Genomic DNA, 19,120 nt, shown 5'->3' with positions numbered 1-19,120 from the left:
AGACTAATTTTCATGATATATTTTATTTAACCCAACTTACCCCAAAATATTATAATTTCAGCATTCAATCAATATAAAATTTTTTTAAATTCTTTTTTTGGGACTAAGTCTTTGAAATCTATTATGCGGTTTGCACGTACAACATCTCAATTCATTTTAGCCACATTTCAAATGTTAGATAGTTGCATGTAGCAGGTGGCTACTACAGTGGACAGTGCAGGCTTAGAGTGTGCTTCACACCAGGCCAGTTGGAGACAGCAGGATTGCTGATGTTGGACCCAGACATCTTGGCTCCTGCCCTTGATTTTTCTTTTTCATAGTTTTTATTTGTTCCACACCTTTAAAGACTTTATTGGCTTTAGAGAAGGTGGAAAGAGTGAGAGTGAGAGAGAGATTTGTTGTTCCACTTATTTATGCATTTATTGGTTGATTCTTTTATGTGCCCTAACCAGGGATTAAACTACAACCTTATGTATTGGGTTGATACTCTAACCAACGAACTAACTCAGGTATCTGGCTAGGGCCACCCTTGGTTTTTCTTACACGTTAAATTAGAAGTCCTTGTTTTTACATGAGTCTGGAACCATATTCCTAATTCCACAGGTCAGAATTGTGTTTCTGTCTCAGGCTCTGTGAAGTCCAGCTGCACAATAACTTTCGCCTACAATACTTCTAAGCTTACCCCTTTAAGCTTCTTGCTGAGCCACCAGGTACCTCCCGCCTGCTAATGCAGTGATTTCCAGGAGTCATTTCCTTGGCCTCTCTGCCACACATGCTGCTGCTAATCTCTCTCCTTGACTCATCTGTCCTGAATTCCTTCCTACCTCTCTGGCCAAGACTCTGCATTCTCCATACCTCCTTTGCACGCTGATGGTCTCCTGAGGGCTGCCCTTGGCCCTCTTACCCTCTTACTCTACATGGGATTGACATAGGTAATCTTGCTTCACTCTTATCACCTTCACTTTCAAGGATCTTAAGTCTCTATTTCCAGTTCCAAACTCTCTTGTGCTCTAGACTTAAAATATCTGTCTAACTGCCTACTGGATCTCTCTCTCCTTTGGAAGATCCCAAAGACATTGAGAATTCAACAAGACAAAGTTATACCAATCATCTTTCTGCTGTATTTCTCCATTTGTATTATTCATTTGATGAATGGCCTCACTGGTTATCTCTGGTCATTGAAACCAGAAAACTGGAGTCAGCTTGACTCCTTTTGTTCACTTCTCACATCTACTTATCACCAAGTCCCATTAATTCTGCCTCCTAAAGAATTCTGCCTCTTTTTCTTTGGACACAGCTTAAGTTTAGTGCTCACCATTTTTTCCTGGGGTTATTGCAGTGGGGTCCGAACTGGTTTCTCTGGAAGTTTGTGGTCTGCCCATGGGGTGTAAGCTCCACATGGGCAGGCATTACTATTTGTTTCCCAGTGCCCAGAACTGTGCCTGACCCATAGGGAGCACTCAGTGAATATTTATCGAGTGAACATGTGAGTAAATGTCTGGTAGTCCATCTTTCCAGTCTCACTTCACACACCGTGTATGATCCTTACCTGCAGCCCTACTTGAGTGTTTAGACTTCTCAGCAAGTTATGTCTTTGCACATTTTGTTCCTTCTGCCTGCACATGCTTGGCTTACAATTACTCATTCTTTATTGCTTAGCCCCCATGTTGTGACTCATGGGAAACTTTGTAACTTGTAAACATGATGTAGTGTGTTTTTACAAAATGCTCTATGTGGTATTTCAAGAGGATAACTGAAAGAAGTAGGGCTTCATGGAGGAGGTGTCCTTTGAGCTGAGGGGAAAGCACATGTTCAGAGGCATGCCAGAGTAGCGCCTATTTCTGTGGAATGTGTTCTGTAAAACTGGAGTCCAGGGTTCCTCAGGACAGGATGGGAAATGGAAAGTGGGACCAGATAGTGCAGACCAACTGGCACACTCAACAGTGTGTACTTCACATTCCCACAGGTGACAGGCAGCCACTGAGGTTCTGTAAGAGGGGAATGATGTTTGGATTCACTCATCGCCCACCAAATATTGACACCCACAGTCCTTTTTGCTGTTTCTTGGTCTGACTTTTCCTCTCACACCAGGCTCTCAAGCCCATGCAGTTCCATCAGTTTCTGCCTGGATGCTGGGAAGCAGGGGAAAGATGATGTATTACAGAAGGGAAACGAGTAGAAAGGCTGAGTTGCCAAACACCACACAGCAAGCAGGAACAAGAACTCAGACTGGAACCCAGGTATCCTCCCTCCCTGCCCATGCAGTCAGTTACCCTTCCCTGAGCTGTGTGTGTCAGAGGCCAGTCTGGGTTCTGGGGTAGGCAAGAGAAATGGCTCCAAACTTCTGGGCAACACCTAGCCTGAAGGTGCAGACTGCACATCAGGAGGCTTACAATGGAGAGAGAAAGGAGCAGCTGGGGTTCTAAATATCTGGGTGGAGGGATCTGATGAGGAACTGAGGGGGGGCTTTGTGGAGGAAGGGAGCAGGGGGAGCAGGTTTAGGAGCAGAACTGGGCTGGGGAGAAAGAAGTGGGGTGAGGATGATCCATGCCGAGTTTTGGAGGTGGGAAAGAATGAAACCTAGCCTGCAGTCTTCTGAGTGCTTTTAGTTTGGCAGCCTCTGTGTCAGTGGCCTTGTGCAGCTACCCATGTGGCTCCTGTGGATGTGCGTGCCTTGGCAGGGGCTGTGGGATGGGAGAAGGGGCCCTGGGTTCCTGTTTCCATCTTCCTCCTCTTTTGCACTAGGGAGCCACCTTTCTGGAAGCCAGGATATCTGGGTTCCAGATTCTTCCCTCCCTATCCTCTCCCAGACATAAATCACAAGTGATTTCATTAAACGCACCTCCTGCTGGGGATGTTGGCTCATAATTCCTCTCTGATTAACCCCCACTACCCCAGTAAGTTTATAGGCCACGAGTGGGAGGGGGTGTGAGGGAGGGGAAAAGGAGGGATGGGGGAATCCCAGGCAGGTGATGGATGCCTCTGTCAGCCCAGCTCGTATTTATTAATAGTCTTAATACGGGAAGCAATAAAGGAAGAGAGGGATTCTATTAATTAAATCATTGTTATAATTAACTTTCATTAAAGGAGGATCGATAAAGAGGAGTTGAGATGGAGAGAGGAGAGATCCATTATCTCTAATTTCCTTGGAAGGGATTCAGGGAATGAGATGGGGTTGCTAGGAGACAGCAATGTGAGGGAAGAAGGAAGGATGTAAGATGTCATCCAGGTGGGGCTGGAAGCGGGGGGGGGGACAGGGGGTTTCAGGTGCATAGAGGGGGAATGGCGGGGTGGCGGTGGCCCACCCAGGGGCCCTGAAGGAAATGAAGGGTGGATGGTAAGGGAGCCACTGAGATGGGGAACAAGGGGGCTGTGGACATGGCTGGTACTGGGAACTTCTGAGAGCCTTGGTGAGCACGCAGGTCCTTAATAAATGCTTTATGATGCTGTGTCTGTCTAGCCTGTGAAGCTGGTTAGAGTGGATGGATGTGTTTTCATGACTGTGGAGTCAGAGTGCATGCAAGGGTGTGTGGGGACAGCAACAGAGGAACAGAGGGAGGCAGAGATGGGAAGAGTATCAAATAATCTTCAGAGGTATGGGGTTTAGGGAATTTTTTATGAAGCGGATACTCAAAGGAGTGCACTCTTGACAGGAGGAACGCCTACCCTTTGGCCCAGCGTAGTGATGGCTGCTGCAGAGGGTGAAGGTCTGAGTGGCGGAACCCTCCCTTGCCTTCTAAGGCATTGCTTTGGCCCTTTACCGAGTCCCACGGAGACTAAACCCCAAGACACTGACCTATAGTTTTCTCCCTCCCCCACTGCAGTGTTCCCCAAGCCAGACCTCCACCTGAGACAAAGGTTCCTCCTTTCTCTTCCCACTGGTGACCAGCACAGCAGGAGGCATATGGGATAAAGTCACTTGGAGTCCCCTCCCTGCCTTGCCCCCCCACCAAGGTCTAAGAGCCAGATGTCTGGGTGTTTTTTGCTCTAGTCACACCTCATGATAAGAACACATTTTATTAGAAGAGTTGTACATACCATATAAATATATTTGTCCAAACTACAGGTGGGGAAGGGATACTGGGGGAACGCTCTTATTGCTGTGGGGAAACCTGGAGAGGGAGGAAGGGCTTGGAAATGGGGAACCCAGGGCCATTTGTTCCCCCACCCCTCACAGAAGGCACAATGCATTGTTTCTTTCCATGTGAGGACACTGAAGGGTGATGGCAGGGAGGGGCTGGAGACAGTACAGAAAACCTCAAAAATACAAAAGAAACCTCCAAACTTATCTAATGTTATGGAAAAAGGCTGGGGTGGGATGCGGAAGGCAATGGGGGGGTTGGCAATAAGAGAAACCACTGAAACTCAGAACTGAGAGACCTGAAGAGGTCATGATGCCCATGCTGCTGCCTCAATGCAGACCCCAGAGGCAACTCAGAGAACAAATGCAGACCCCAAATAAGAGAAGGTAAGGCGCCCCAGGGACTGGCTTTGGGGCGCCAGAGACTGCATGTGTGTGTGTGTGCATGCAGTGGGGGTGGTCCGTGTGGTGGCTGGTGGGAGTGACAGAAGCGACCGGGGCTAGGAGGGGCCGATTCTATTCCCCCTGGGGAAGGCCTCCTCTATCCTGGTTACTCCAAAACCGCTTTCAGGGGGTAAATTCAGCCACTGCTTCCATGAAGGACCCCTGCCTGGACAAAAGAGCTGGGCTGGAGAGGATGAGGTGGGAGAGCTTGGGATAAAAACGGCACACAGGAGTGGTTCCTAGGGAACAGAACATCATGGAGCACACTGTGTTGGAAAAGAGGCATGGGACCTAAATGTGTCTGTGTGAGTGTGTACATGTGTGTAAGTGTGTGTTTGTGCTTGTACTAGGGAGAGGTAACATCACTCAAAGGTGAAGGGGTCCTGGGTGCTGAAGAAGAAGTGTCCATCCATGTGGTCCTCCAGGGCATCCTTATCACTCTCAGCTGGGAAGCGCTCCTTACAAATAGGGCACTCCTTCCATGGGGGTGTGGCAGGGCCCCCAGTGCCAGCCTCTGATAAGGGACCCACTGCAAAGCCACTACAGAGAGACAGAGGGGAAAGGAGGGAGTCAGTGAGCTCTGTTGCCTCCTTGACTTGCAAATCTCAGGGAGAGACCCATGCACGTTGGTCCCCAGATCTCCCTGTTCCTAATACTACATCCTGGAGGTTCTCCTAGCTTCTTCCTCAGCATCTTTCTCCCCACAGTGATGGAGGCCTTAGTTTCCCAGATCCCTGTGCCCTCCTTTAGTCCCTGCTGGTCCCTACAGTGCAGAGCCCATCCTCCAACCTCCTGCTCTCCTCCCTCCATCTCTGTCTGCTGCCTAATGAGGCTGAAAATGAGTCTGACATCGTCCTTCATCTTCCTGCTCCAGCCAAGAAAGATGACAGCACCCCCCCGCCCCAACCCGAAACCAGCTCACATCCAGGCAAAGCTGGGGACTAGGTGGTAAAATCTCTCTTCCCCTCTGCCTTTCCCTCTTGACCTGCAGAAGAAAAGGCAGGCAAAGGGGGCAATCTGATACCTGAATCTCCCACCCCTGGGGCTTCACCACTCAAAGGGTCCCCAGGGAAAGTCAGGAGAGACAGCATCTCAGGGTGGCCAGATGGATGCTGGATCCCAGTCTGCTCTCTGTTCTTGTCCCTGGGTGCTTGGTCACCTACTCCCCTTCCTCCCTGCAATGGAGCCTAGGTACCTACCTGGTAGGTGGGGAAGGGGTAGGGGCAGGAGAGAGGGGATGCAAGGCAATTTGGGCTCCATGGAAGATGGTGCTAGAACAACACAGAAGCCAGTTAAAGGCAGGGCCTCTGAGTGCACATGTGTTGATAGGCTAAGAGAAGGGATTACCTAAGGTATCTGGGATTTATAGTGGGTAATTTTGTGTCAATCACACCTATGTCTCCTTTTCTTGGCTAGGGCCAAGAAGGGAGAGGTTGGGGGAAGGGCAGGGGCACTGTTCACCTGGATGCCTTTTCTGCTAGCATTCTTCCACCTCCCTCAGACCTCCCCTTTCTGTGCTCACCTGGCCATGTCATAGAAGGCACTGCCCAGTTCAGGAAGCAGCAGGTTGGCCTCTTCACCCCCACTCTGCACTGCTGCCATCAGGACTGACTTCTCATCTTCAGCCTCCTGGGCACCAAAGAGATAGGCTGGGTTTTGGGGTAGTGTTCTAAGATGGGCGAGTACCACATTGGGACAGGTAAAGGAAGGGCAGTCCAAGTCGGAACAGAGAACAGAGGGCTATAGTAAGAGTGGGGCAGGAAGAGTGTTTTTGAAGGGAGCTGATGGATAAGAAAACAGTGGGTGTGCAGAGTAGGGCCTGGCAGTATTGAGGCGATTGGGTTTTGGGGTAATGTCCATTGTGTGGCTTTGAAGAGGTGCTAGGCCTGTCTCTTCTCCCCCAAGAAAAAATGAGAGCCCCGTACGTCTAAGTCTTTCTGTTCTGGAGGCTGGGCCACTTGGGCTTGGCCCTACCCACTCCTCCCTGCCCCTGCTCCCTGTTTCTTCACTGCTCACCGAGTCAGAGCTACTGTCCTCAGTTGGCCCTGAGAGGTGGGGAGCGATAGGAGCTGGCTGGCTGATGACGACTAGGGGAGAAGTCTCTCGTGGCCCAGCAGGAGAAGAGCCTGGGTCTCCACGCTCACATAGGCCATAGGGTGGGAGCCTCATGTCTTCTGGGGACTCATCCTCTGAGTCTGTCAGAGCTGCTGGGCAGCCTGTAGGTAAGGGAGCGGGCAGAGAAAAAAGGATATGTTGTTAGAGGGTTGGATCAGCTCTGACTCCTTTGGATAAAGGACACAGTTAAATCGGACCAGGGGCCAGAGTGTAGGAAGGGAAAAGGCAAAACACAGAAGGCAGAGGCAGCTCCCAGAGGGGTCACATGGAGCTCTCCCCAACAGGGAAAGGTGGAGCGGGGAAGAGGTGTCACAAGATTGGGGGTGTACAGACTCAGCCCTGTAGCTGCCTCCTCATCCTCTGTGGCAGCGTCCTCATTCCACTTCTCATCTGCCACCTTCTCAAGGCGGGCCTCCAGCTTTCTCATGTACTCTAGCAGTTCCTGGTGTTGGGGAGGAAAGAGGTGCAAGAGGCTGGGAAGATGCTAACCTTGCTGACCTGTAGAACCTTCTCTTATATTCAAGATGAACTCTGCGCTCCTGAGGATTAGACACCTTCACCAATGGTGGAGCAGCTTAAGATAGATCCTCCCCTCCCCCTCCCAAGGGCCCTTTAACCCCCTACATCCCCCCCTTCCTCCAGCAATCATCCCATCCTGCCGGATCGGCTGATCACGGTCCCATTTTTAGCCTCTGGGTCCTCATGGAGATACCAGTTTCTAAACCAAGAGATGACAAGAAGCCACAGTTTCTAGCCCTCAATTCTGGCTACCAGGGGGGCCTGAGTTACAGGTTCTCACCTGCTTCTCCTCCTGCAACTGCTCCTTTTCCTTCTGGAGCACACGCAAGGCTGACCTCAGCTCTGTCAGCTCTCGCTTACTCTCTGACAACTGCACCTGAGGGAAAAGAGCTGAATTGAATCTGGGGCCTAGAAAGTACACCAGAAAACCTGGGCTCTGGGATCAACCTAACAATCTGGAATCATGTCTCTCTGGGCCTTCATTCTTCCCTCAGCCCTACACTTTTTCCATGAACCCCTTTTCTTGGCTGCAGGAAATTCAGTCTCTGGCTCTTGAGTGTGGACCTGGGTGACCTGGGTTGGGCTGCAGGGGCATAGCAGGGACACTCTATAATTCTCCTAAGTCATCACTATTAGGCCCAGAACAGAGCCCTAAGTGCAGAAAGGGACACTGTATATTTCAAATCAATGAGGCCTAGGAGGTGTGCAAGTGAGATGCCACCAACATATAAAAGAGCACCACACACTTCTGAGTTCACATTTCAGATAGAGGGAGTGGCACTGGCCGCTGGCCACAGGACCAGCGCTCAAGGGTAGCTGGACGCCTTACCAGGCTGGAATCCTTTTCCTGGGCCAGCTCAGTCTTGAGCACTTGATTCTGGGTCCTCTCCTCCTGAACTGCCTTTTCCAGCCGAAGTATCTCTGCACTCAGCTTCAGGATTTTGTCCTTCTCTGCCTGCGAGTTGGCCAGAAAGGAAAATGGGAGGAGGAAGAGGGAAAAGGGATACCACTGGCAATGTCACCATCCCTCACTGTGACCCTTTCTTTATTCAACTGAATCTTTTGGGAGCAATTTCCCCTTCTTGCCTTCCTCATTCCCCATAACCTGTGAGTGAAGGAAGGGACCTAAAAGTAACCAAGGAAGGTGCTCTGGAGATCAGGGTTGGGAACACTCTGTTTATGGACGGGTCATGCTTGCACAGGGAAATGTTCCTCCCTTACAGCCCCTCCCACTTCTAAGTCTTCTAAGTTTCCATTCCTCCCTCTCTCTCCTCCTAGGAGATCTGATCACACAGAGGTGGGAGCTGTGGCTATCAGCCTGCCGGGTCCCCCCACCCCTCTACCTCAATACTCTGCAGCATCCCTGTCCGCTCCTTGCTCCACTGGCTTTTTTCCTCCTTCAAATGCAGACTGAGCTCAGCCAGCCTGCCATTGACTCCCGCCACTTCCAGGCGGCTGCGGTGTAGCTCAGCTATGGTGCGGTCCCTGGCTCCTGCTGCGCTGGCCAATTCCTCCCCAAGAAGGGCAGCTTTCTGCTGGCTTGAGGCTGCAAGCTCCTGGGCCCCTCGAAGCTGCTCCTTCAGGGGCTCCAGCTCAGCCTCAGAAGAAAGGAAGAGATGGAGATTAGGGCTCCCAGTGGGTCGCTGTGAACCAGGAAGGTAGTAACCAGGCTCCCTCCTCCCCATACTGCATTAGGACTCAGGATTGGGTTGTTAGTCTTTAGCCATGCCTTTCTCCAGACTTCTACAATTAGTCCTTGGAACTTTACTTCTTGTTGCCTAGGGGCTTCACTCACCAGCCGCTGCTGGGCCTGGCTGAGAGTGTCCTTCATCTGAGCCAGCTTGTCTTTCAGGCGCTGGGTCTGTGCACCCTGCTCCTCCTGCAGGCCCTTGGCCTCTTGCAGCTCCAAATTCAAGCGACGATTCTCCTGTTGTGCCATTTGGAGTTCAGCCTGATGGAGGTGGAGAGTAGGTAAGGAAAGGGGAATACATATTTGGGGGGGCCAGAGAAGTGAACCACCCTGATAAGAGAGGTCAAGGTTCCACTTCTCAGATTTAACACGAACTCAAGCATTCAGCTCTTGCCAGCTCATCTTGGATTCTCAGCTCAAAGTGACTCAATCCTGAACTCGGTCTCTAGCTCCCAAAGTGAGATATCCAGGGTCACAGCCTGGGGTCTTACATAAATCTAGGTCTCCCATGTCCCATTTCTGCTTACCCAGTTTTTCTTTTAAATCAAAACTCAGTCTAGATGTGCTCTAGGCCCCGGAAACTCAGTATATTCTACCTGTCATTCTACCCTAGGTCTTTCCACTTTTATTTCTGTCCATGGTTCAAACTAATTCTCAAGTCACTCAAGCTGGATACCTTGGTGCCATACTGGACTCTGTTCTCCCCAGCAACCTACAGAAAAGCCTACTGCTTCTCCATCCTCTACCTTGTTCACGGCCATTTTCTCTTTTCCACTGTTGCCACAATCAGGCTAGCTCAGGCTCTGGTCATTTCTTGCTTGGGCTACCAAAAAACCGCACAACTAGCTCATTTTCCACAAGGCAATCAAATTAATCTTCTTTGAGTACTTGTCGCCTACTTGAAAATCAAAGCCTCTCACTGTTTACGGAATAAAGATTAAACTTGAGACTGTCTACAATCTGACCAGGGCTCATCTCAATCTCTTCGTCCACACATTCAACTGCCCCGACTGTTCTGGACTCTAAGCCTTTGCTTGTGTTTTCATCTGTTCCTAGAATGGGCTCCTTTACCACTATCTACTCAAATTCTACCTGTTCTTCACTGCCGAGCAAATGGTTTTCAAACAATCTTCCACAGAAGCCTAGGGTTCTGAGGATGTGATTTAGAGATTCTGCAAATACCTGATTTAAGCTTCAAATATAAAAAAATATTACAAATTATGTGAAAAATGCACAAACTCACAGGGTTAACACATTGGAGGTCACTAATCCCCTGACATGTCCTTGCAGGTTAGTTCGCTTCTGTGCAAACCTCAGAATGAAGTTTCTATTGCATTTTCTATTGAAGCAAAATGAGAGTGCAAGGTGGACAGTTTAAAAACTGTTATCGATTTGCACCTACTTGTGTGTGACTCAAGGTATTGTCAATACTGTACAACTAAAACAAAGCGCAGAATTGTGTCAGCTGCTGGGGAGGACAGAACAGCCATCCAGAACAGCCAATATCAAAGTTTGGTGGCCACCAAAATTACCCAGTTGCTTTCATTACCTTATGTATACCTACATTATACATAAGTGTTATACATTTGAATTTATAAAAATAAATTTATAATAAAATACTGCTTTTATTTATACAATGAGGTTCCATTTAAGTGCAAAAACTTCATTGAAGGACAGGGAAGAAAGGGTTCTGCTGCTAAAAAAGTTAAGAAATACTAAGCTAGTTTATGTCCCCCCCTTCTATTTTTATTTTTTGAGATTTTATTTACTAATTTTTAGAGAGAAGGGAAGGGAGGGAGAAAGAGACGGAGAGAAACATCAATGTGTGGTTGCCTCGTGTGAGTCACCTACTGGGGACCTGGCCTGCAACCCAGACATGTGTCCTGACTGGGAATCAAACCAATGACCCTTTGGTTCACAGGCCCACACTCAGTCCACTGAGCCACACCAGCCAGGGCTATGTTCCCCGGTTTAAAAGTCCTTTCTAGCTCTGGCTGGTGTGGCTCAATGGATTAAGTGCTGGCCTGTGAACCAAGGGGTTGCTGGTTCAATTCCCAGTCAGGGCACATGTCTGGGTTGCAGTCTGGGTCTCTGGTTGGGGATGTGTGAAAGGCAACCACACATTCATTCTTCTCTCCCTCTCTTTCTCCCTCTCTTCCCCTTTCTCTAAAAATAAGTAAGTAAAATCTTAAAAAAAAAAAAAAGTCCTTTCTAATGTCCCTAAGAAGATGTGCTCCCATTTACCTCTGTGGAGCATCGTAACAGTTTATTGCACTTCTCTGTTGATACTGGTCATATCCCCCTTTGACTAATTCTGATTTCTGTATATGTCTTAATGTTCTCTAGGAGAGCATACATAATGTTACCTTTACCATACATACATAATCTTACCTTTACATTTTACCTTTGGTGCCCAGCACTCAGAAGGAACTCAATAAACACTGAATGAACAACTGAGAAAGCAAACCGACCCTGAGCCCTTACCTCACTTTGCTCCTTGTCTGCTTGCATTTCCTTGAGCTGCCCAAGGAGCTTCTCTTGTTCCCGAGTCAGGGCCTTCACTGTGTCTCTAACCCTGTGAATGGGGGACAGAATATCAGACAGCCGACCAGTCACCAGAGAATGAATGAAGGGCTTGAACTTCTGTCTTGAGCTCTTCTGCTGGTGCTCCTCTAGGCCCAGACCCCCACTTCTCTCTGGGATGCTCAAATTCCCAAGCCAAGTTCTAAGCCCCAACTCCAGAGGACTCCAGAGGTCTAAACCAGGACCCAAGGGTGCAAGTTAGAGGATGGTAGCTTGGATCAACACTAGAGTTATAAAATGCTAGCTGTCTGACAGTGCAATGTCCGAGGGTGAAACGACAGTGATCTCTTACACACCCTCTTAAATATACTACCTACATTTCTCCCAACACTAAAAATCAACGCTCTATTCTTTTTTCAGGGGAGAGTTTTCACAACACTCATGGATCACCAGTTCTAACATTTCCTAACAGTGAGAAGAAAGTCTAATCTTATTCTTTGCTGTGGTAAAATCTGAAATCCATCCTCTCTTATCTTGTGTTGACTGTTCTACCCATTCTCTTTTTTCAAGTCCTCTACTCCTAACTCCTGCTCAGCCTTTGCTCCACATTAAATGGTAACCACGATTACTTCTAAAGGTAAGAAATGCTGAATAAGTTAGAAAAAAATGAGAGTGAGGGCAGAAAACAATATCCTTAGTAACTGAAATACTAAGTGATGTTGAGAAAGAAAAGACAAACCACCTGAGACAGAGAGCAGGCTGGCCTGCCTGAAATAGGACGCTGGAGTTCCAGGGTCACCGGAAAAGACAGGAAGTAATGGGGTAGAAGAGGTCCTCTCACCTGTCCAGCTCAACCTCCTTTGTCAGCACTTTCTCACTGATGGTCTGGATATCATCTTCCAGTTCCAGGATATGTGCCACATGGTCTCCTTGTTGCCGATTCAAGATGTCCCTCTCTTCTGTGAGTTCCCCATGGGACCGGGAAAGCCCCTGGAATTAAGATTGCCCAGAAGAAAAGTTGAGGCTCATCTCAAAGAGTGGAGCAAAGGCACAGGAGGAGCAGACCAGAGTTTGTTCCCACACCCATATCTAGCCAACTTCCTTGAAAAGGAAACTAAGGGAAAATCCCCTCACCAGTGATTACACCCTACCTCAGCATTTCCGTATTCAGAGAACTGAATCTTTTATAAATATGAGACATGTCTCCTATCTATCAAGTTTAATCCCACTTATTACACCTTAAACCTATTTCCTTGGTGTCAGAACCATCTTAAACAACCACTAACATCTCCCCTTCATCCTCTTCACCAGGTTCAGATTTTGGTTGAGCAGCCAGGCCCCAGCCTACCGCCAGCCCAAATCCCACCTTATATTGCTCTGTCAGCTCTGCGTGCTCCTGCCTGGCAGTTGCCAGAGCTGCTTCAAGCTCCTGTACTCGGCTCCTCAGCTCCGTGACCTGCCCCTCCAGCTGTAGTTTCAGCTGCATCAGATCATTCCTCTCTTGCTGGCTCTCATCCAGCTGGTTCTACAGGGGGCAGGATGAGAAAGAGGTGTGATAGTGAAGTACCCATTCCAAGGTCCCATTCCCAACACGCTGCAGATGCATTTCAGGGTTGGGAAGTTACATCAGCAGAGGATACAAAGAGGTGAGCTGGTGTGGCTACTAAAACCTGCCCACCACCCACCAGACACCAGCTCCCAGCACGCTTAACTGCCCACCCCTTTTACAGTCTTCCCACCGGTGGGCTGACCCATCCTTGGCTTGGCAACTGCAGAACTCCCTTGTCTGATAGATGTCTTTCTCAATCCACACAGACAAAAGAGATTGCTCCCCTAATTTTAACCTGTTGGTTCTGGAGTCAGACACTGGGTTTAAATCTCTAATATGATTTTTATGAGCTATGTAACTCTAAACAAGTGACTTAACTTCTCTGAATCTCTGTGTCCTCATCTGTGAAGTGATCCCTTAGCGTGGGTTGTGGTCAGATAATTGTAATGGGAATGATGAATAACAGAACACAGTGTAGGAGCTTACACATCTCCAACTAGTGTAAGATATAAACATCTTTCTATTCTTGTGTCGATTCCATGTGTTTGGAGGGTTCTAGAGTCTATCTAAATCAAAGGTAACCTACTCATTTTCCTCTTCTGAGCCCTCCTCAGGCCTGTCTTCTTGTCTGGGGAGTCCACTTCCTCCCCAACTAGCTCTAGTCCTTACCTTTCTCCGGGAAGTCTTCCTTGCTAACATCTACTTTTACTCCTCAATCCTTCTCTATTTTGCCCAATAGAAAAGTAATACAAGCCACTTATATAATTTAACATTTTCTGACAGACACTTAACAAAGGTACTGATAAGATACAGGTGAAATTAATTTTAACAATATTTTATCTAAGTCTATCCAAAATGTTATTTCAACATGTAATCAATAAAAAAATATGTAAATCTTTTACACTTTTTAAAAAATACTAGGTCTTCAAAATTTGATCAGTACTTTACCCACACAGTATATTTCAATTTGGACCAGTCACATTTCAAGTGCTCAAGAGCCACATGTGGGTAGTGCCTCCAGTACCTGGCGGCACAGGTCTGGGGCCCTTCCTAGCTGTTCTTGCTCCTTACCTGCCCTGGAAGTGGGTCTCATCCTCCCCTTCCTCTGGTCAATTCCTTCCCAGGAGTGGCCTCCCTCTACCCTTTGCATCTTCTTCTACAGTCTAGGCCAGGATGTAGCACTTGCAAAAGGAACACTCAGAAAGTTCTTACGAAATCTTGAGTAACATTGGCTTGTGGAGGCTTGCTTCCCTGCCCTACATGTTTGGGTCTGTCAGTGTTAGACTGAGACTTTCTTGAAGGCAGGACTTTATATAATTTCCAGTTAAGTCTCCAGCTGAAGCTACAGCTGAGGGGAGGGTACAGTGGGAAGGGGCCCCCTACAATGCTGTCCTCCTACTCCTGTACCCAGGAGCAGCTGTTCTCACCTGAAGCACAGTTGCCTTGGGGACAACCAGCAGGATGTCAGAGCCACCATCAGTCTCCTCGAGAGTCACCAGTTCATCCATGGGCCTTGGCTCTCGGAACTGGAAAGGGGGGCTCTGCCCACATACCCGGCCCTGGCGATTCACGTATCGAAACTGGTAGAGCTGGGCTCCCGGCTTGGGCAGGTAGCTGGCTGTGGGAAGAATAATGGACCCAGGACCTCGGTGTGATCCCGGGCCCTCCAGTGCTCAGCTGGTCCCCTTGGTGTATTTTGTTATCTGCTCTCTCTGACTCTGGCCCTTGCTCACTGTTCCATATTTGTTTTCTCTTCTCTCCACCTTCCATAGCCTATTTCTGTTCCTTGGGATACTCTTCTCCCTCCTTCATGCCTAGTCTTTTCCTTCTCTTTGCCAAACCTATTCTCTTTCATAACGATGATGATGATGTTAGTTACTATTTATTGGGTGCCTACCATGTACCAGGCAGGCACTGTGCTAATAGTTCTCCCTATATCATTTAAAATCCTTTTATTGTCCCTATAAACTAGGTATCCCCTTTTAATGTTAAGATAACAGACACACTGAGTTTAAGTAATATGCCCAGTGTCAAACAGCTTATAAGTATTAGAGCTGATACTTGAGCCCAGGTCTTTTAGAATCTAATGACCACCTTCTTCTCAATGTGTGACACCACCTTTCCCTCTTCCGTACCCTCTAGTTCCTCCTTCTCTTGACAGGAGGTGGCATTAGTTGCACTCTACAGTTCCTGCCATCTCTAAGTCTTTGCCTCTGTGATAGCTCCGTGTCTGCTGAGCCTGTTGGATATAGTCCTTATTTACTTGCACTTATTTTTTCTTGTTCTCTGTGCCTTTTATGTTTCTGAGCTCATTTCCTTTTTCCAAACCTCTATCCTTTTGACTACTCCCTCCGGTTCTCTATCTTCCCTTGTACCTTGGAACTGGACACTAGCATGGACAGGGGAACCATCAGCTGCACTCTCAGGCACCGAAGACCACACAAATGTGTGATAATCCCGAACACAGGCAGCCTCCACCTGTGAAAGTCCAAGGAGAGAGAGAGCTATGGTGATGGAACTGCCAGCTACACATGGTAGAAAGGGCTGGGGAATTGAATGTGGGGGAGAGAGGATGGAGTTACAGTGGCAAGGATGATGAGAGACAGGAAAGTGGGAGGGCATTTATGTGCCAAAAGAGAACAAGGCTGCCCTGGCTGGTGTGGCTCAGTGGATTGTGTGCCAGCCTGAAAACCACTGGATCGCCAGTTCGATTCCCAGTCAGGGCACATGCCTAGGTTATGGGCCAGGTCCCCAGTGGGGCACGTGAGAGGCAACCACACACTGATGTTTCTCCCCCTTTCTTTCTCCCCCCCTTCCCCTCTATCTAAAAATAGAATAAAATCTTAAAAAAAGAAAGAGCAAGGCTAAGATGGGGAGACGATGATAAGCTTTGCTTATATAGATGGCCCCTATAATCTGTGACATCTTTTTCCTTCTTTATCAACATGAGGTTGACAACCCAAGAACCCAGTCATTCTCCTTATTCCAACCAACTCATGGCACATAAACCTGAGCCAAAGGGGGTTCCAGGTATACCTTGAAGATGCCAATCCAGTCACTGGCACTGGGCACGGTGCCTGGGGGAAGGGTGTAGTGACACTCCACCTTGGTGTTGGGGATGTAGGTCCGGGCCACATTTAGAAAGCTGACTCCACACCGAGATGGTGCCCGGCTTATGGATGATTCTTCCATTCTTCCCTTAAGATATGTGCCCTCCTGTAAAACAAAGGGTTAATATCCTAAAATGCCTCCACTCCAGTTTTCCTTCTTGACTCCATCTCCTGCTACCCACAACTGCTACCACTATACCCGGAGATGAAGTCATATTTAGTCTCCAGTCCCTGAGGGTTATAGGACCCTTTTAGAGATGGCACTCTCAGTCTGCAGGACATAAGTCGGGCCTGCCATGTCAGTCCCTGTCCTCACACTATACCCACTCTAAGTTATAAACTTTTCCTAGAATTAAGATCTCTGTATATTTCTGCTCCCTTTTCACTGCCCAACTAATCAAGTCTCAGTATTCCAAGCTCTGCTCCCCTCAGTCCCTCCCTTTCCACCTCTTAACATCCTTTAGGATTCCCAATTCTTCAGCGTCCATGTACACATCCCATCCCCCACATCTTCTGGCTCTTGAATTTAAAAATCCAACTGAGGCTCTCACCAGTGTGGTTCAGTTGGCTGGGCATCATCCTGCAAATCAAAGGGTCACAGGTTTGATTCCCAGTTGGGGCACATACCCAGGTTGAGGGTTCATCCCTGGTCGGAGCACTTACGAAAGGCAACCAATTGATGTTTCTCTTCCATATTGATGTTTCTCTCCCTCCCCTCCCTTCCCCTCTCTCTAAAATAATAAATAAATAAATAAATAAATAAATAAAATATGTACTTGGATGAGGATTAAAAAAAACCCCAACTGAGGTGTGGGGCCCCCTATTCTGAGCAGGTCTTCTTGTGCACTCCTGAGCTTGATGACCCAACTGTACACAGGAATGACTATGGCACCTGAAAATAGCAACTAATCTCTGAAAGTAATGATTGCATCTTCAGGGCTAAAATATGGCTGGGGCAGGGCAATAGCCCAATCCTCACGCCCCTGAGCTCACATTGTCTCCTCTTTTCTGAGCTGTCCAACCCCATGAATTAAAAAAAAAAAAAAAAAAAAAAAGCTTCCATTCTCATCCAAGAGACAAAGGGAAAGGGAGAATATAAGGAAAGACAGGTTCTGTCCTCAACTTCATTATTCCAGGAAGTCAAGAATTCTGGAGGCGGCAGCTACAAGGGTGGAGTGAAACACTCAGCAGGAACGTGGTGGTGTGGGGAGATGGAATGTGGGGGCCTGGAGCCAGGAAAGCCCCACCCCTGGGCAGAGGACAGACTGGAAGGTGGGAAGAAAGGATCCCTGAGAGGGGAAATGTATATATGATGTTGAGAGAAGGAAGAGATAGTTCAGAAATGACATACATTCTTTTCTTCAGGTCTTTCCTGAAGTGGGACTAGAAACCTACTGGTTTGACTATATGTAACCAAGCTCCAGTATTTCCCTCCCCATTTTCTCTCTGCTTCCCTTAGCCTCAATTCTAAGTGCTGAATTCCTCCGCCTGCTTGGATTGGTAGTTGGAGGCACACTATAGGATGAATTGAGAGGAAGAGGTGTTCCAAGTTAGGTGAGAAGGAAAAAATACGGGGGTAGGGTGAGGAAATATAATAAGAATCATGAAAACTCCTCAGCCTGGGGCTGTAAGATAGCCCTCCTCATCCCTCCTCTCTAGCCCACTAATCTTCACCCTGTGTCAGTCACAGCTGACTGCCTCCAATCAGCCACAGCCATTAGTCATGTGCACCCCGAAACATCACAAACCCACACCAGGCTGAAGTAAGGGGGGGGTAGGAACTTTAAAAGGAGGAAGGGTGGGCCAGCTCTACAAAAAGGAGTAACTTTTACTTCCAAAATAGAGACTAAATTGAAGAAAAGAGGTTTCTTTGGATTTTCATCTCTTTTAAAAATCCCTAGTTAAAACAAATCCATATGTTTTCTCCAAATACAGTTCTCTGGCTTTCTAAGGGGGGGGGGGATAAATTATCCCCAAGATCTAAGCCTGGGGAATCCCAAATACTTGCCACAAATAACATCCTTAACAGGTGGAAATATTCCACAGGCCTGAAAGAGCTCTGGGCACCTAAGGTGTATGTGTGCAGCCAGACTGAAGTGTTCGTATGGTGTGGTACCGGTCACCCCATTCTGCAGGGCTCTAGAGTTCCTTGACATTTTACACCTTGGAAAGTTTTTCCCCAGCTAGTCAACGTGTAAAGGCCTTTGGATTGGCGAGAGATGTGGGGGTGGTGAGGGGAAAGGGGTTTGTGAGGGCCAAGTCTTACATGGGGGAAAATAAGCAAAGATTTCAGCTGCCCTCCTCCTCCCAAATCCCTTAAGCGTATCAAGCTTTTTAGAAAAGGACAGAGAGGAAGGTGAGAACAGTGAGGGGGAAACGCTTTGATCAGTTGCCCCTTGAGACCAAAAACTCCCAAAATAGTGGGGGTGACTTCTCCAGTACGGAAAGTGTTAAAACCCAAACGCTCTTGCATCCCCCTTCTGCAGTCCCCTTAGCTTATCCTTTTACAAACTGGAAAGTGGGGTGGCTCCCCATAAGATTCCCCAAATTAGGCCAAGTTTCTTACCCCACAGACGGATCAGCTGTTCCCTCACCTTTCACCAACAACAAAAACAGCACTCCGACACCGAGAGGGGAGGGAGAAGAGTGAGCGCGAGGACTTCTGGGGTCTGTGGTTCTTCCGTGGCCTTTTGCTAGCGAATAGGTGTGCATGTGGGACTACACATCCCAAGAGGCTATGCGCAAGGAGGGCGGAGTAGAGGGCGGTCTTGGCGGCGACCTCACCACTGCATCCTGGGCGAAGTAGTTCTCATTTCCATGACAGCAAACGAGGGTGTGGCCATCAAAGGACTTCACGGCCCATGATTCCTTAGGAGGGGGCAGGCTGTTTTAGTGGTGCTGTCGGTTTGTAACGTGTGCGGCTGAGGGATGGGGAGGAGTTACGGCTTTAACGCCAGCTTTGTAATACTGTAGTGGTCCCGGCGAGTTCATGTGCTGACTCGTTTACTTTTAACATCAACCTGTGAGGTAGATAGTATTGTTTTCCGTGCTCTAAAGAGGAAGACACTGAAGCTCAGGACGGTTAAGGA

The 19,120-nt window shown here is 48.2% G+C and overlaps 1 protein-coding gene across 5 annotated transcripts; it reads right to left on the bottom strand.

Annotated features, from left to right (window-relative positions):
* Positions 1-310: 310 nt before the first annotated feature.
* Positions 311-18,699, bottom strand: CALCOCO1 (calcium binding and coiled-coil domain 1). 5 transcript variants are annotated; one of them, XM_036018907.1, is made up of 16 exons: positions 18,598-18,661; positions 16,659-16,690; positions 15,958-16,137; positions 15,297-15,399; positions 14,349-14,539; positions 12,739-12,897; positions 12,214-12,362; positions 11,334-11,424; positions 8,955-9,110; positions 8,503-8,757; positions 7,989-8,114; positions 7,440-7,535; positions 6,974-7,082; positions 6,542-6,741; positions 6,048-6,154; positions 311-5,065 (listed from the first exon to the last, which is right to left on the bottom strand). In XM_036018907.1, exons 3-16 carry the CDS (start codon positions 16,111-16,113, stop codon positions 4,888-4,890), a joined length of 2,076 nt encoding a protein of 691 aa, XP_035874800.1. In that variant the 5' UTR covers positions 16,114-16,137; positions 16,659-16,690; positions 18,598-18,661; the 3' UTR covers positions 311-4,887. The 5 variants fall into 5 exon arrangements, with proteins under 5 accessions (XP_035874800.1, XP_028387508.1, XP_035874801.1 ...); XM_028531707.2 differs by lacking the exon at positions 16,659-16,690 and having other exon boundaries at positions 18,598-18,699; XM_036018908.1 differs by lacking the exons at positions 311-5,065; positions 16,659-16,690 and adding an exon at positions 5,103-5,796 and having other exon boundaries at positions 18,598-18,699.
* Positions 18,700-19,120: the final 421 nt, after the last annotated feature.

This window comes from Phyllostomus discolor, chromosome 2, assembly GCF_004126475.2.
Source record: "Phyllostomus discolor isolate MPI-MPIP mPhyDis1 chromosome 2, mPhyDis1.pri.v3, whole genome shotgun sequence".
Lineage (NCBI taxonomy): Eukaryota > Metazoa > Chordata > Mammalia > Chiroptera > Phyllostomidae > Phyllostomus > Phyllostomus discolor.
The sequence above is the reverse complement of the archived record's forward strand: the minus strand, read 5'-3'. Positions and strand labels throughout refer to the sequence as shown.

Coding starts and splice junctions, on each gene's coding strand:
- CALCOCO1 (XM_028531707.2), bottom strand. CDS start 16,113: ATGGAAGAATCATCCATAAGCCGGGCACCATCTCGGTGTGGAGTCAGC. Junction 12,363..12,738: donor AGCTGACAGAGCAATATAAG/GTGGGATTTGGG, acceptor TCTTAATTCCAG/GGGCTTTCCCGGTCCCATGG. Junction 9,111..11,333: donor CAGACAAGGAGCAAAGTGAG/GTAAGGGCTCAG, acceptor CACCTCCATCAG/GCTGAACTCCAAATGGCACA.